General features: G+C 51.7%; 1 protein-coding gene across 2 annotated transcripts in view; it reads right to left on the bottom strand.

Annotated features, from left to right (window-relative positions):
* Window positions 1–5,920: 5,920 nt before the first annotated feature.
* The window catches only part of PEMT (phosphatidylethanolamine N-methyltransferase), a 40,564-nt gene continuing 29,688 nt past the window's right edge, over window positions 5,921–16,796 (bottom strand). For both annotated transcript variants that reach the window (XM_027743041.2, XM_027743042.2), the window contains exons 4-8: window positions 16,619–16,764; window positions 12,187–12,298; window positions 8,303–8,377; window positions 7,472–7,532; window positions 5,921–6,778 (exon numbers count right to left, since the gene is read on the bottom strand). In XM_027743041.2, coding sequence (XP_027598842.2) covers window positions 7,478–7,532; window positions 8,303–8,377; window positions 12,187–12,298; window positions 16,619–16,764 — 388 coding nt within the window. In that variant the 3' untranslated portion in view covers window positions 5,921–6,778; window positions 7,472–7,477. The remainder of the gene's footprint in view (window positions 6,779–7,471; window positions 7,533–8,302; window positions 8,378–12,186; window positions 12,299–16,618; window positions 16,765–16,796) is intronic.

The raw sequence follows: 16,796 nt of genomic DNA, 5'->3' as shown, positions 1-16,796 counted from the left end.
CATCTCCTGGTAGGAGCAGAGCACATTTTCTTCCAGTGATTGATGATAAAGGATCCACTTTGCTGCAAGGCAAAGCCTTCCCACGGTTATGACTCTCTTAAAAATCACCACCTATTTCTGGCCTGACTGCAAATAGTCCAAGCCTTAAGAAGAGGCAGGTAAAAGAGCATTTCCCTCACGGCTGCCAGAGTTTTCCCCTGCCATTTGTGGGATGTTTTGCTCCCTGTTTGGTTTGGGAGTATACAGGCTCTTTCAGGGAGCAGTGTGGTACAGCCAGGGCCGCAGACAGGATGCTCTGTATGAACCCCAGCGGCACCCTTAAAGGAATCACCCTACAGCATTGATCAATCCCTGTTTTCTTGCTATTTCCTTCCCTATTTGCATCCTCATGGATTTACCAGCCACCTGCCAAACACCCTGTGTCCGAGAGCAAGTGGCTGAGGAAGGGAAATTCCACGAAAGTCACACAAACATCCCAGCGACAGAACATGCGGGTCCCCAGGGCCTGGCTTGGACGAACTGTGCAGAAGCAAAACAGAGCTCACGGCACCAGCCACGGCTAAAATATAGGAAGCAAAATGTTCCAGGAGGCAGGAGCAGCACCAGGGTGCCCAGCACAGGGACAGGCGAGTGGAGGATACTCGGAAAAGGACAATTACATCGGAACATGAGTTTGGTTTCCGAGTGTGCTGCAGAGCCAGGAAGGATTGTCCCCCCGGGGCCGGGCTGGCCTCAGTTCACGGACGGGTCCTGCGGGTCCAAGCGGTGAAACAGCCAAGACTGGAAGGGCTGTTTGTGCCGTTCCCACCCAGCTCACGTGGACCCTGCAACTCTCTGGGGCCACGGAGAGGAGCAAATCCCACATGAGTTCCTTATCATCACCGTTAAGGTGCTTCATGTCCCAGCAAGGGCTCATTCCTGACGCAGCAGCGTGCGGCATTCCCTGGCTCCTGAGAAAGTACACACATGGAACCAAGTCCACTCCTCAGCCCAGCTCCCCAATTCCTGCTTTTCTTCCCCAGCACGGGGACCTGTTCTTCAGACAGGGACCCTCTCCCTGGTGGGTGTGCAGCAGGCTGGCATCTGTCTCCTTATCCTGCTCCCAAAGAACCAGCGTGGGCTGTGTTTCCCAGCAGCTGCTGGTGGACAGCGGGGTCTTGTGGGACCCCAAATCCTACCCTTGCTGTTCTCCTGGGATAGGAGAAGGAGTGGATAGCCAGTGAAAGAGGGGAGCAGCTGGGTAGGGAAGGGAAGGGAGGCTTTAGCCATAGCTTTTGCCTGTCCCCCTGGGGAAAAGCATCTGATTAAATCAAGATGCAGCATCCAGGGTTGCTATTAATTCCCTATATTATTAGCTTGTCTCATTTTATTAAATCTCCTTTAAGGCTTTTCAGAAGAAGCACGTAATTCCCAACATATAATTTTTCCCAGATGAGATATGATGCAGAAGTGGGCTGCTCTGTCACTGGGGACCAGGGGGGTGGCTTTATTTGTTTCCTTCCCCCACTCCCTGCTTCTTAAGCAACACTTTTCATGTCTCTTGATTACTTTTAGCTTTTGGGATTTGATTAACAGAGAATTTGAAAAGCCTGAGACATGTCTCAAATCCCCAGCTCCTTGAGTCATTCAGACAAGGGGTGGCAAGAGCTCCCTCAGAGACGCCATCCCTGTGTCCAGCACGATGCAGCTCCGAGCCAGGAGCACCCTGGAAATCCCCTGCTCCCAGTTTCCATCCTCCATGCCATCCTCATGCCCACAGTTCACTTGGATGCAGCAGCATCCTGCCAGCATCCTGCATGGACAAAGGTGTCTGCGTGTCCTGGATGTGTTCCCAAACTCTGGCACTTTCTGCTCCTTTCCAAAGAGCAGCAGCTTCCCTGGGATTAGAGAGAAATGTCACCTGTAACTGGAGATGGGCAGAAACTGGGCTTGGAATATAAGGCACAGGGGAGAGGGAGGCTCAGTGACCCCAGCGGACACATTGCTGGATTTCAGGAAGGTTCCCATGGAAATAGTGATGGCTGCCAGGGTTGTAGGACAAAAACTAAAGCCCAAGAGGAGGCAGGGAGCCAGGCAGGCATCACTGGGCTGGAGCTGGCAGAGGGATGGGTAGTGGTAGGGAGGGCTTGGAGCCTGGAGGTGTTTTCTGTTCAGGTCCCACGTCTGCTCCTGCTGCTCCGTCTGTGGGTCCAGAGGGGCTGCGGGCACAGGGGTGGAGGTGTTGGGGGGATTGGGCTGGGCGAGGGTTGAGCTGGTGCCCAAATAGAGGACCCTCGAGGCTCCCAGCCCTGGTGCAGCAGCACAGAACCGCAGGCAGAGCCTGGCCTCGACATCTTCCCGGGGCTCTGGCAGCCCTGCGACCTCCTGCGACCCTGACTGGGAAAGGAGCCTCGCTCCGTAAACAGCTCCTCTCCGAAGACAACGCAACATGGAAAAAGCAGCACATTCCTACCATTTTTTCCTTTGAAATAGGATCCAAGGAGGATGCAGCACAGCGTGTCCAGCTCACCGGGCTGTCCCAGGGCCGCTGTTGAGCGTGAAGATTAAGGAAAACAGCCTCGTAACTTGTCCTCTGGCTCATGGCGGGAGCTCCGTGCGTAACAGCCCCCGGGGTGAGGGTGGAGGTGGGCTGGGATGGGCTGGATGGTGTCTTCTCCACACTGTCCCTGGCAGGGTGATGCCACGGGCAGGGGGACAGTGGGAATGGGGTGCTGCTGCTCTCCTGGCACTGTGGGGAATTTCAAAGCATCTCCTGGGCACCCATGAGTTGGGAACTGGCTGTATCCCAGATCCCTGGGCAGAAGCCTGCCAGCACTGCCTATGCAACTCTGCCCCGGGATCCTGGTTCTGCCCCAGACATTTGTTTGGGCTCCAGCTCTGGATGTTTCCCACTCAGAAACAGATTCCCACCTGGGAATAGTTTCCTACCAGGCTGTTCTTCCCATTGCATTTCTTTGTGACCATTTAAAGCCTATATTGTTTTCCCTATAAGCGGGGATAGAAGAGGCTGAATATTCCCCTGTAAATCTAAGTCCCATTGTGTCCCCTGTCCATCTTCTCTGGATTAAGGGATTAAGTGCCCAAACTGTTCCTGTACCACCTGTACTCCAAGCTCATCTTTGCTTTTACATCAAATCCCAACTGTGGGCACAAGAGCCGAGGTTGAGCCTCAGCACTTGGATGGGTGTGAGAGCCACCACCAGAGCCCTGAGACCCCCATTTCCTTCCCTTCCATCTTCCCAAATAGCAAAAGTGCAGCCTCAGCAAGCAGGAGCCCTGTGGGGATGGCAAACTCCCCATCCTGCCACACGTGCTGCCCCGATTGCGCCACGTGTTTATTCCTGTGGTTGTTTGCCACCACGTAAGGGCCCCTGGCTGTCCCTCCCCCGGGGCAAGGCAGCACAGCTTCACTGGGCAAAAGCAAACACAGGGTTATGGGCGGTCACAACAGAGGGAGGGGCCTTTGGGAACGTGTCCTTGGTCCTGGATGTCACCACCATCAGGGAAAGGACCACAGGATGCAGACTCCATCTCCCAAAGTGTTTCTGGATGAAGCATCCTGTGAGTTTGGAGCTGGCCCTTCATTGCTGGGATGTTTGGGTTTGTACAGGTGATCTCCTCATCCCCAAAAAATTGTTTCGTGGAAGGGAGATGCGTGTGGAGGAGCCACACAAGTGACCCTGGGGAGGAAACCTCCACGAGGGTGGGCACAGCTGCTGTGGGGGCTGTGCAGTGACACAGAGTGACCTGAGGCAGTGAAGAGCAATGACCTTGGTGATGCAGCTGTCCCTGCCAGGTAGTTGTGATTTAACTAGTTTCTCCTTTTCTGGTGTTTGCTCTGCAGAAATATCCCAAACTTCAATGGAAGCGTTATCTGTGGCGTCAGCACACAATCTCATGTGAAGCAATTCCCAAGGCTGCAAACAACCCGCCTGCCAACCTCCAGTGGGCCCAGCAAGCCCCACACTGTATTTTGAAGGCATGAAGTTATGAAAATAGCTCCATGACCCCCTTTCCAGAGACCTCATTTGGTCCTCGATGCTTCTGCAAGAGCTGGAGGGATGCACCTGCCTGTGCCAGCACAGAGCTGAGGCTGCAACCAGCTGGTCCTGGGGGTCCCACAGTGCAGGTCTCTCCTTTGGAAGCAGCAGGACTCATATTCTGACCTGGAGGCCCCAAGGTCCATCCCTGCATCAATGCAGAATATGCCCCAGCTGCAGCTGGGAAGTGGGGAAACGTCTGCGACAATACCAATGCTTCATGCTCAGCCTGAAGGTTTCATCCCCTCCTTCTGGAATCTCAAATTCTTAGAAATATTAGGTAATTGGAATCACAATTTTTTCCCTGTAACCAGCATAAACGATGGTCTGTGTTTCCCTCCTTGCAGCCCTGGGGACCAGCACGGCACCACCCAGGACTGGTCCTGGCCAGGGCCATTCCCTGCCCAAGGGAGAAAGGTGGGCTTGGGCCCCATGATATGGGCTAGAACATCACCTTCCAGCTCCTCAGATTGCTTTAGGGAAGAGAGCAGATGCCTCTAAAATATCAGACTCCAGCTTTGTGGCAGCCAGAACCAGTTCTACAAAGGCAGCGACACATTAATCCGTGCTGGCTGCTGCAGGAAGAGCTACTAAAAGCAGGGATGCATCTGGCATAACCCCAGAAAAACACTTGTGCAATGCAAAGCCAACACAGAACAGCTGGGAAGTGGGAAGGGTTGGAAATGGCAGATCAATGGGAAAGGAGTCTGTGAAGCTGGTCCCTGTGCAGCACCAAACCCCCGTGTTTTTGGGATGCTGTGGGCACAGGATGGGAAGCAGCTCCATCACTGGGATTTATGGTGACAGACGCACATTTTAAGAGGGTGATGCTGGCTGGGGAAGGGAATGGTACAACTGGGGTCCCCCCTTGGCCTTGGAGTGGGGACAGGAAAGGGCGCACAAGGTCCCCAGACGGGGAATGAGACGGCACAAATACGGCCCTCGCTGTCTTCTCATGAAGGATAATTCTTCCCGACCCAGCACGTGTCTCTCTGGTAAATACTGATTACACTTATCAACAAATCCAAGTTTATTGACATCAGAGACTTTGAGCCAGGACTGGCAACTCTGACATAAACTGTCTGAATAATGCAATGTATCCTCTCCTCACTGGTTGCTATGGGTACTGGGCTGGTTTAGCCTCTGTCTATAAACATTAACTGTGAAGGGGATGTGGAAACTTATCTAAAAATAAAATACTATGCCCAAATCTTTAAGAGGAAGGTTGTTGAGGTGGCAATAAAAAAATAAATCTATGTGTAATGGCCCTAAAATGATGAAACACAAACAAGGCGTCCGTGAGCCTGTCCAGAGGAAATGGGAGGCCGGATTGAAAAGAGACCAACACTTTTAATTCCTGCTGAGCAATGCCTGGAGGGTGAATTACAACATGCAAAAGCAAAAGGAAATGGAACCGTTTGGTGGAGGTGGCACTGGGAAGAGGAAGGACCCTCCATGGAGAGGACTTTGTGATGCTGAGATGTGGCACCACATCCCGGTGCCCGTGCGGGAGCAGCTCCTTCTCCAACGCCATTGCTGCTTGTTTGGTCATTTACAGTTTATTTCTCAAACTGTTCTGGGAATCTGTAAACACAGAGCCTGGCTCTGGAGCATCGTCTTTCTGTTCAAGGCAGGATCCAGCACTGGGCAGTTCTGGGACTTGTTGAGGCTGGTGGCAGGGGCGGAGGGGCAGATCTGTACCTGGCTGCTGCATGGTGTGGAAGGCAGAAGCAGCCCTTTCTCTCCCTCCCACCCACTGTCCCTGCAAGGCAGTGAAAAACAGCTGGAAGGCACTGGGTGCTGGGGAAAGCAGAAGGACCCTCATGTGGCCCCTAAGGAAAAAGGAGGGACCAGGTGAGTGTGGAGGATCAACAGGGGCATCAACAGGGCCAGGGGTGAGACATCTGCAGGGTGCAGACAGGGATTGACTCTTCCCCTGGGTCTTCTCCATGCTAGGGTTTCCCCACGGGACAGCTGCCATCCCTCCGCCCCCCTTGGGCAGTGGGTTGGGTCATACATTCACATCTCTGTGCTTTTCAGTCACCTTTCTCTGAGTCTTTGCAATTGTGCAGAGACACTGCAGGGCTCTCCGTGGCAGGAGACCTCTGCAAAGTGGAAACTGCAGTTCTGGATGGGGAGGTTCCCTCTTCCAAAAAAGAGAGGGTTTGTTGTTGGGTTTGCAGCATGTTTTGCTGTTGTTGAGTTTGCAGCAGTTTCCCCTCTTCCTTCCCCAGCTCTGTTTGAATCCTCAGGGGCTCCTGAACCCTCTCTGTTGCTTCATCTGAGCTTTTGTCTGCTTCCCATGGCTCTTTGGCAGCATCTTCAGATGATCTTCAGGAACAGCTGGAGCCGGTGCTTCCCCATGCTCAGAGCTCACTTGTGAAATGCCCCTCCAGTCCAGAGGGAATTGCTTTTTCCCCTGAAGATCTCCAACAATCGCTGGGGGAGTAGAGGTCAGGAGGTCCCACACTGTGTAATTCCTGTGAGAGCATCAGGAGCTGCAGTGACCCGGAGTTGGGGACAGAGACCTGGGGACAGGGACCTCCATCTCCCGTGGGCTGTGGTGAAGAGATGCCACCACGCTCGGGCTGTTCCTCTGATCACTTCCAGTGCTGCAGGGAGCTCGGTCGGCTCATTAAAGGTTTGCTGGGCTAATTAGTAGGATACATCTCAGTAGGAAAACAGGGAAATCTGACAGCGCGGGGACCAGAGAGGCACAAGGTACCTGAGACAGTGCTCTGCAAAAGGCAAAGGGACAGGAGTCCATTAGGGACCTCAGTGGTGCCACAGCATTTCCATCAGAGCGGCAGTTACGGGGCTGCCGAAACCTGAGCAGTGGTGTGAGATTGTCCCAACTCTCCAACCACCAGTGGGCAGATGCACTGGGGGTTCCAGGGTGCCACTGAACCCCAGGGAAAGGAGCCTGGCCAGGAACTTGCGCTTTTGCAGAAGCCTTTGGCCCCCAAAACAAGCCTGGGCTGAGTTTTTAGGGTGAGCCCATGGGCAGAAGTGCTCCCGGCTCAGACAAGGAGCAGTTGGAGCAGGGATGCCTGATTTCCCTAAGGGAACACGTGCCCTCTCACACCATCCCTGCCGCTCACTGGAGCACCTGCCATGGCCAATAGCTGCTTTTTTCTGCCTGATTCAGACTAAGCCTGGAGCTTCAAAGCTTCCCCGCAATTTTGCCTCGCACTGATTCTCAAGTGTATAATCAAAACAATTTGGGGGCTGCTGGTCGGGTGCCAGGAGGCGGACAAAACTGCTGCTGTGAAAAGCCTTCCTGCCTGGGTTTTTGCAGAGGTTTGAAGCTCAAAAGCCTTCAGGAGTGTGGGAAGGGCTCTGGAGGAGCCAGGGAAGGCAGGGCTGGGCAGGGGTGCTCGTAGGTGGGGGAGCCTGGCAAAGCAGCTGAAACTGCCGATCAGCAAACGTACCTGTGGCTACTTGTTCTTCGCTCCCTTCTGTTTCTGCCGGTAGATTTCCTCTGTGAAAGGCCTGTAGTTAGGAAGATGGGAATTTGGGGAGAGAGGGGACAGAGACAAAAGAGAGGGGCAAAACAAGGGAGGAAGAATTAAAATCAAGATTACTGTGCACCCAGAAACTCTGTCCTTCACTGGTTGGCACAGCCTGACTATTCCTGTGCCATGGCAATCCTCATCTCAGTCTCTCTGGATTGTGGAGCAGCTACAAGCTGCTTCCACCAAGGACCATCCCTGTGCTGCATGGGACAAGGCTCAGCACACACTCAGACTCCCCTGCGTGCAGACCTTGCCACTCTGCATCTTCTCCTCCCTTGCAAACACAACAGACCTTTCACTGCTGCAGTACAACTGCTACTTCTGGGAATTATTCCAGTCTGTTCCATTCTCTGCTGCCAGGCTATTGTGGTGCAAAATATCAGAGAAGCCCATCCAAAGAACTACAAAAGGCAAGCACTTCTTGTAGGGACTCTTCAGAGGACACAATGAGTCCTCTCACTGCCTTCCTTATTGTTCTTCTACAGACAAAATCAGGCATCCGAAAGGAAAAAAGATCTCATTTTGATAAAAACAAACAAATGCACAAATGTTCCTAGAACTCAGCAAATAGTTCCAGAGTGGAATCTGCCCATTATCAAAACAATTGAAAAACAATCCTCTGTTTTCTTTCTTCCCCTGCTGAATTAATTGGAAAAAATCATCTCTACTTGTGCAGTTCTCCGAAACCTCGGGAGTTAAAGCTGGTAGAAATAATTAGAAGCTCTCCAGTTCTGCACAGCTACTCACCCCTCATACAGCATGGCGATTGTGTAGGAAATTGCCACTACAGCTGTCAGCAAAAGGCCAGCTGGGCTGGCGTGCCTGTTTTGAAAGAGAAGGAAAAGATCAGGTAAGTACATGGGCTTATGCAAGACCTGGCTGAGAAAGTGAAATGAGACACTGGGCTCCATGAGAGCTCTCGCTCATTAAACAGAAGCAAACAAAAGGGCTGGTTTTTTTTTTTTTTGTGCTCAATGTTAACTGTCTCAGACAGATGTTACTTGGCAAAGACTCTTCCCCAGCCTATTTCGGTGACTTATTTTAAGTCTGATCCCTGCACGTCTCTGCTAGAAGAGCTTCTGCTTTGATGCTAAATCCTGAGATTATAGGGATGTTTAAGGGCTGAGCAGCTGCTGAAGTATGGCTGTGGCTCCCAGCCCGTGCTCTAAGGGAAGTGCCTGATGTCCCAGAAAGATGGGCCACCCAGGGTGCAGGGGACTCTTGGCAGAGAGAGCAGTGTATGACACCCTATAGATCAAAGTGGAGGCTGAGCCATCACAGGGATAGGGATGGAAAGGGATGGGAAGGTCCATGTCTACCCTTTGAAAGGTGCTGGGGTGGGTGCTGCATCTGGGCTGGGTGCTGGGGGCTTGGTTCACCTCTAAACCCATTTCAAGATGTTTTAGAAACATGTTCTGTCACCTCCCAAGGCCCAGTGGAATGGTGTCCTCCAGCAAGATGTCACCAGGCACAGCACAGTGGACCGATGCCATCCACTGCTCTGCACTGTCTGGTTGTGGGCAAAGGTGATCAAGAACTGTGGATGCAATGGAGATGGCTGTGCCTTTTAGCACCGAGGCCAAAGATTTGGGACCAAAAATCCCCATCACCTTCTGCTCTAAAGACAGGTATCACAGAAACATAGATGAGCTGTGAGAATGAGATGAGGTTTAAAGTTCCTTCCAACCCAAACCATTCTGTGACTCGTGCTGCTGGGAAAACTTGCCTACAGAAGAGGGACTGAGCTACCTAAACCTCATACTGGAGCCCTGCTCAGGTACCACTTGGCCTCATCACTTCCTGGAGAGGCACCCACAAATCTTCACCTTTTCACTGTTTTCATTTTGCAATAACTTTTCTCTCATTAGGAAGCTTCGGGCAACTTCTTCTTCTCCCAACCCCCTGCTATTACATGCTTAGTCATGTCTCCTCCTTGATTCCTATCAGAGAGAACAAATTTACATGATTGTTTGTTGACAGCAAGACCTCTAATTGCATCATTTGGCTGCAGCTCCGGCTCTGATTTATGCAGCCTGTTGCTGTGAGTTAGAACACTTCTCTACCAGAGACACACAAAGCTGTCCCTAAACAGTGAATGCTCCATTTGTCTTGCAGAAGAAATGAGGCTGCTGGATGCAGGTGATGAGCAGCATTTGGGTGAACTGTTTCTCTCCTCTTACAAGCTCAACCTACATACTGGGCGAGGACTCATCGTAGCAGCATCAATGATGAATCAGCCAGGAAGGTTTTGTGGTCCTGGCAGGGCTTTTTTTTGGGTAGGGAGTCTGTCCATCCCCAGCCTTGCTGCAGCTCCCCATGGCAAGTGGGTTGTTGCCCCACCTGATGCTTTTAAGGCTGGAATGAAGTCAGAGGGCACTCTGGTTTATGTGATGTGTTTATATGACCTTATGGATGAAAATAATCAATCCTTTGGGCTCTGACACCATGATGTGGAGTGTGATACATCACCAAGGGAGAACAAACATGCTCTGTGTTTTAGGTCTGACCAGAACCAGATGGCAAACACATTCCTCCCACTACCACAGAGCTGAGACTTCAGCTCTGGCTTCCAAGGGCAGACACCAACAACTTCTGCAAAGCCCTGGGACCTAAGGAGAGAGCTGTGACTCCCCCAAAAAACCTCAGCAACTGGAGGGTGTCCAGAGAAGGAAAATGGAGCTGGGGAAGGGTCTGGAGCACCAGGAGCAGCTGAGGGAGCTGGGGGGGCTCAGCCTGGAGAAAAGAAGGCTCAGGGGGGACCTTCTTGCTCTCTGCAACTCCCTGGTAGGAGGGGGGAGCCAGGTGGGGGTTGGTCTTTGCTCCCACGGAAGAAGTGACAAGGGGAAATGGCCTCAAGTTGTGCCAGGGGAGGTTTAGATTGGATGTTAGGAAAAATTTCTTCCCCAAAAGGGCTGGCTAGCCCTGGCACAGGCTGTCCAGGGCAGTGATGGAGTTATCATCCCTGAAGGGATTTAAAAGCTGTGTAGATGTGGCACTTGGGGACATGGTTTAGTGGTGAACATGCCAGTGCTGGCTTAATGGTTGGACTCAATGATCTTAGAATGCTTTTCCAACCTAAATGATTCCATGATTCTGTGAAGTGAGATCACAGGGAAGAGAAACAGCCAAAACCACTGTGAGAAGGGTTGTGCTGAGCTTCCCCTGGGCAGGCAGGCGGTGTCCTGGTGCCACTTTGCACAGCTCCAGCAATTTGTTAACAGCAATTATTTGTCATGCCTCACTGGCCTTAATGGTGGCAGCCTTTAACGAGAAAAAGAAGGCAATCACTGCTGTCTCGAGCTGCTTAGAGCTGCTTTTGCCCAGAATTGTGGTGGAAGACCAAACAATGTGCACCTGGTGAGAGGGGTGAGAAGGGATTCTGCGACAGAAACAGCTCAGGAGGGTTCTGTGGATTCTGCAAAGGTTCTAGGAAGTAGTTGATGGTTGCTGATCTTAAAACAAATAAAACTCTCCTTGTAATTCCTCCTGGTCTAATTCCTCCTTCTGCTTTGCTGTGGGGGTCATGGTGTGGTATGGGGTGGGTCATCCTGCCCCAGCTCTGTCCCACTCTCCCCAGCAATATCCATGCTCCCATTGTGCTGCTGCCAGCCCTGTGGCCAACTATCCTGCCCAGGGCTGTCAGCAGTGAGCTCGCTCTGGCCCTTGTGCACCATTTCCCAGGATTTAGACCCCATCCAGTGCCGTGGCTCTGCCAGGAAGGGAAACAGCCTCATGCGACCAGCCCTGATGGCACCGGGGGTGATTTCAAGTGCAGAACGAACTGCAACAAGCTCAGTGGAGACAGGAGAAAAACCATCAGCTTTACTTATTACCAAGGGCTGCACACATGGCTGAAAAAATGACTAGAGAGTGGCAAAGCACTTCATTTTTTCCACCCGAGTAGAAGAGAGGTGGTCACAGTCAGGAGCACCAGTGCAAAATATCTAGTGATAACAGCCCACAACACTCCACAGGCTCCTGAAGTAACACAGCCGGGTGTTTTTCTCCTGGGCAAATAAATAAAATGTGATATTAAATGAAAACCACATCAAACTTGTTACACTGAATAGAGTATATTGCTCATTTGTTGCTAAATTACAGCCTATTCATTTCCTCCTAAGCAGGCTATTAAGCTGTGTTGTATCACATGAGAAGTGTTTCGGAAGTGTTATCACCGTGCAGTGGGGGAAAAGGGTGGCTTGGCTTGTTTTGCTTTTTTCAGAGTAATTACAGGGTCACACTGCTCCCCGTATCAATGCCCTGCCCCTGCCGAGTGACACCCTGCACGAATTTGGCCCTGACTGTTGATTTTTCCACGTGCAGAGCCTGCCAAGGAACTCGTTCAGCTGCAGAGCATTTGCTGATGCCTCCTCTCCCCAGCACTTGCCCGCTATTTATTTTTCAACAACTAAAGCTGCAAGTCTTTTATGACAGCACAAGATTTTCCATGCACAAAAATAGCCAGGAGGCCAGAAGTCAGGGCATGTTGCACTTTCCCTGCCATTTAATTGCTGACTGCCATCATCAAGTGCCCCTTCGGCCCCCGGTGCAGCCTGGCACCTCATGCCCTGCCAAACACAGACCCCACACTCACCCTACAACGGGAGGTGTTTGTAAGGGCATGTACTCACATGAGGGACCAGCCCAGGTAGATGGCTGTGCTGCCCCAGTACATGGGGTTATCCAGGACGTTGAAGGGGAAGCTGGTCACTTTTGCCTCCATCAGGATGCCAAAGTAATCACCTAAGAGCAAACAGAGAGTTTTTGGTTGGTCTCCATGAAACTGGGAGTCACGGCAGGCTTTGGAACACTGGTACCCTCCCTGTGCCACGGGGCATCCCTGCCAGGGATGCAGAGCAAAGGGGTTTCACTGCTGACTTCCAGGCTGAGAAAACAGCAACAAATAAGTCGCCTGCTTACTCTGTGCCTATCAGGTTTTCCGGGAATGGCTCTTTGCCTGTGAGGAAGGTTCCTGCATTGAAGGAGGTTATGGCAGCCACATCCCTCATCAGGAGGCAGCTCTCGAGGTCCCAAATGGTTAATTCTGGTTTTCTCATTTGAAAACTGCCCGTTGGATGCCACTCGACGAGGAAGTAAGTGCATAGGATCAAATCCATTTAATGGGAAAATAAGCCCAGCGCCCTGTAATGGTGTTTGGAGATGTTATAATCACGACAACCACCACCAAATGCCCTCATCCAGTGCCACCCTCATCTCGCAGTTCAGAGAATTTCTCAGAATTTCAGAAAATAGCACCTCTGCCTACAAAACACTCAATTATTGGCACGATGATGATGATGATAATAGGTGATTGTCATCTGTAATGAGGAAAGCTTTCAGAACTGTCAGAATCCAACCAGCTTCCCATCTACCTCAGAGCGATCCTTCCACCCTCCCGAAAGGAGCTTGGAAAAGGAATGACAGCAAGGAGATGTGCAGCTCGTGAGCAGCATTTCGGGTGGTGTGGGGGGTAAAGGGCCAGGATGCAGATCTTTGGTTGTGTTGGTCTTACAAGTGAGACCACAAAGCACCACATCTACAAGTGCTTTAAATCCCTCCGAGGATGATGATTCCACCACTGCCCTTGGGCAGCCTGTGCCAGGGCTGGACAGCCCTTTCAGTCCATGTTCCATATCCACTGTAACAACTCCCATGTTCCTCGTCCCCTGTACAAGACAAGCATTGATCCGTGAGGAGCAGTGCCGGTCCATCAGCCCAGGGCACTGCCACCACCCTGGGCTGTGTTCCCAGCTTTGCTGCCAGCCTGTTCCCTGACCTTGGGCAAGTCTCCTCCGTCCCTCCCGGTGCTATTGTGCACCGATCATAATATCAGTGCTTTCTTAGAGCACAGAGGGTGGTGAGGATTAATGTATGGTGAGAAAGTGCTCGCAAATCTAGATGAAAGGCATTACAGGAGAGCAAACTATTCAAGGTTATTATTATTACCTGGATCGCAGTGTAATTTCTTTGACCTCACATGGTGCTAAAACATTTATTTCTAAGGATAAACAGCCCCTGCCCAATTACACAATGCTTTTGGGCTTTAACTACAGGCCACTAAGTGAGATAATTGCCTTGTATTCATACTATATGTTCTCACAGTTACTTGGCAATACATCTCTGAGATTGTTCTGGTAGAAAGAACACATCACCCCCTGCCACAGCCCATTTCTGTGTTTTTTTATGTGTCAAAATGCTTCATTATCCTCTGCCCGCCCTTGCCTTTGGGCTGAACACCTCGCTCCCCAAATGGCACTGGCACTGGGGAGGTTCACACAAAGCCCTGGGTCCATGGGACTGCAGGGGCTTCTCTGTGCCCCGCACTGGTGGGGCTGTGGGACCCTCCTGGCAGGCTCCCCACAAGCAGGAGCACACTGGCAGTTTTTCCAATGTAATCTCTGCCTCTAAACCTGCACAGTTCAATGAGCATGACCACCAGAGAGGTGGTTTATATGTTTTTATGTTCACAGGAAAGGACTGTGTGTTGTTTTGCGCAGCATCAGCCTCAGCATCTCCTGAGCCTCCATTAAGCCCCAAAATCAGGAATCAGCTTCTTGTAAAGCTGAGGGACCTTGGCAGCTAATTGGAGGGTTTTTTCCTGCCAGACACCTGTATAACCATCTCACTGCACTTGGGATCACAGCAGCAAAAAGCCATTTGGTGCATTCTACAAGGTGCCCCATGGTCCCTAGAGCCTGACTTAGGCTGAAAACCCACCTCCACTTCACTCTGGAGATCCATCAGCTTCTCCAAGACCAGTAACAGACTTTGGTCAAGTCAGATTGACTTGAACTCTTGGTCAGTGCTGGAAGGAATAGAACTGGGATACAAAACAGATGGGCTCAGGCAGGCAGAGCCGACTCTCTGTGCCCTTGGCCTCAGGATTTCCAAGTCTTTGTCACTGTTTTTTTTGGGAAACGGGGCAAACAGCGAGGTGGAGGGTGCTGAAGTGATGCCCAAATCCCAGCATGGGCATGGCACAGACACAGGGCACCGGGAGATGGATCTGCCAGGTAGACCTGCATCCAGCTGTTGCGAACAGAGGCTGAGGCTGGTGCTGCTGTTTGGGAGATGGGGTGGCACAGCAAGGCTTGCTGGAGAAGGGTGACTCACACGGCTCCCACTGCACCGTTTAGCACACACTTCAGAGACAAAGTGTTCTGCAGCTGCTCCAAAGCTCAAATGTGCTGTAAAGAGGGAATCTAACAGGTAGTCCTGATGTGGTCCCTGTGCCCTCCCTGGTTCAGCCTTCGGTGGTGTAGGAAAAGTGAAAAAGTAAGGGTCAAATCCTGTTCTGGTAATTCTTGAAGTGTTCGTGTGTCAGAGGTTCTCTCAAAACTTCTCTTGAGCTCAGCTATCAATAGTGAGAAGCAGCTGGATGCCCCTTCTTGCCAAAGCAGTGCAGCCCTTTGCTACCTGCAGTCCTTGCTCCTCCCGCAGCGCCAGCGCAGCACTAAAATCCTGCATGCAGGAGGATGTTGGAAATACAGTCCCAAGTGAGTCCTGAGCAAGAGAATATCCCATGTGAGATCCTCAGAGACCTGTAAACTCCTTGTCTTCCCCATGGCTGGTTAAGAAACCACGCTGAGGGGCATTCTCCATTAAGAGTTTGCTGACTTGGACTCATAGACTCAACAAGGAAGCTGTTACTGGTCCAAGGACGGATGTTCCATGGGGCTCCAGCTGGGCCCATGCCCACTGCAGAGGTCCCAAAACAGCCTGGCTGCACTAGCATGTGGTCTTGTGAAGTCCCCACCCCGACTCAGCTCTGCCCTGTTACCTGCCATGCACTGCTGGTAGAGGGAGCTGGTCCCTGCTGCCTCATGTGAGGCTTGGAGCCGGGCAGCCTCAGCCTGGGACACTCCAGGGAGAGCCCTCCCGGCAGAGTGGGTGGAGCAGAAATGCCCCATATGGACGACTAACACCCATCCCTTCCCTGCCCCGGGGGACACAGAGGCAGGGGACAGGGCCCCTCTCACGGCTTACGCTGAGCCTGACTCACTTGTTTGCTTTCTCCCAGCAGTTCAAGTCCACTGGATCCTCCTGGTCGGATGAATCAGGCTTTACGTAAACAACTCCAGACCTGGCTGAACTTCAGGAGCATTCAAGCAGCTCTTGCTGGCGGGTGCTCCTGTGCCCAGCCTCTCTGGACATGTCTCCACAGGCACAGCATCACTGCGGGAGGCTGCAGGTGATTTTGGAGGATGCTGGTGCCCGGTAGCTGAGGGACAGGGGTGTGATACAGGGCTGCACATGAAGGGTGAGGGGACGCATTCAGGAGTGCTGAGCTCTATTTCTGGCAGCAGGATTTTGGCCAACTCAACACATTTCTTTGCAACTCCACTTGAAACCAGGAAGGCTTATTACGTCCCTCTCTTCTTCCTAGCGACGCCACAGGAGCTAATTGAATTTGGTTTGTAAAGCACTTGCAAAAGCACAGCCTAAATGCGGTGTCAGAGCTGGGGCTGTGATTATTTCAGCCAGCGGGAGCTGCCCCTTTCCTTGGATATTTATTGTTCCTGTCTCTACTTTATTTTTATGAATTCCACACATACTGGCATGTTTTTAAAGCCAACAACGCTAACAGAATTACTCTCTAAATGTGAAAGCAGGCGCAGTGGAAAATGCCTTCTGCCATAAAGTGGCAGATAAAAGGATCTGTCAACGAACATTCAGGTTTATTGCAGAGGGAAGAGCAAATCAGATCCTGCCTTGGCACGTGTGACAAGCAGGTGGGTGCTCAGAGCAAGGCTGCTGGACAGTTCACACCCACTGTGCCAGTGCTGCTCATGGGGTCTTGCCCTTGCACCTTTTCTGGAGGGTGTTTGGACTGGTGGACGATCAGCTCTGCTCCAAACTTTCAAGCTTAACACTGAAGGTGATGGGACTTGCTGTATAAAACCACTGCACCGTGTGAGGTAACAGCATGGTTAGATCATGCTTTGCATCATAAAGCCCTGAAGGCAAGGACAAGGGAATTCCTACAGGACTCTGCCCTAGCAAGAGATCCCTGCAAGGATTAAATGCACTTTCTGGCTAAGCTGTTGGATTTTTAGTGCTTACCTAGGAATGTCCCGGTGAATCCCAGTGCTAAGAAGCTGGAGATGACAAACAAGGTCCCCACAGCCGAGATGGCCACGCCTGAGTAATAGGTCCAGTGGCAGTCCCAGCCTTCCAGCTTTGGCTGGCTCTTCATGGCTTCTGTAAAGCTGTTGGAGAGACAACAAGGGCCGTTAAAAAC

The sequence above is a fragment of the Pipra filicauda genome, unplaced genomic scaffold, assembly GCF_003945595.2.
Source record: "Pipra filicauda isolate LSUMZ 115617 unplaced genomic scaffold, ASM394559v2 scaffold226_size1812527_pilon, whole genome shotgun sequence".
NCBI classification, from domain to species: Eukaryota; Metazoa; Chordata; class Aves; order Passeriformes; family Pipridae; genus Pipra; species Pipra filicauda.
This window is presented reverse-complemented; position numbering and strand designations above follow the sequence as displayed.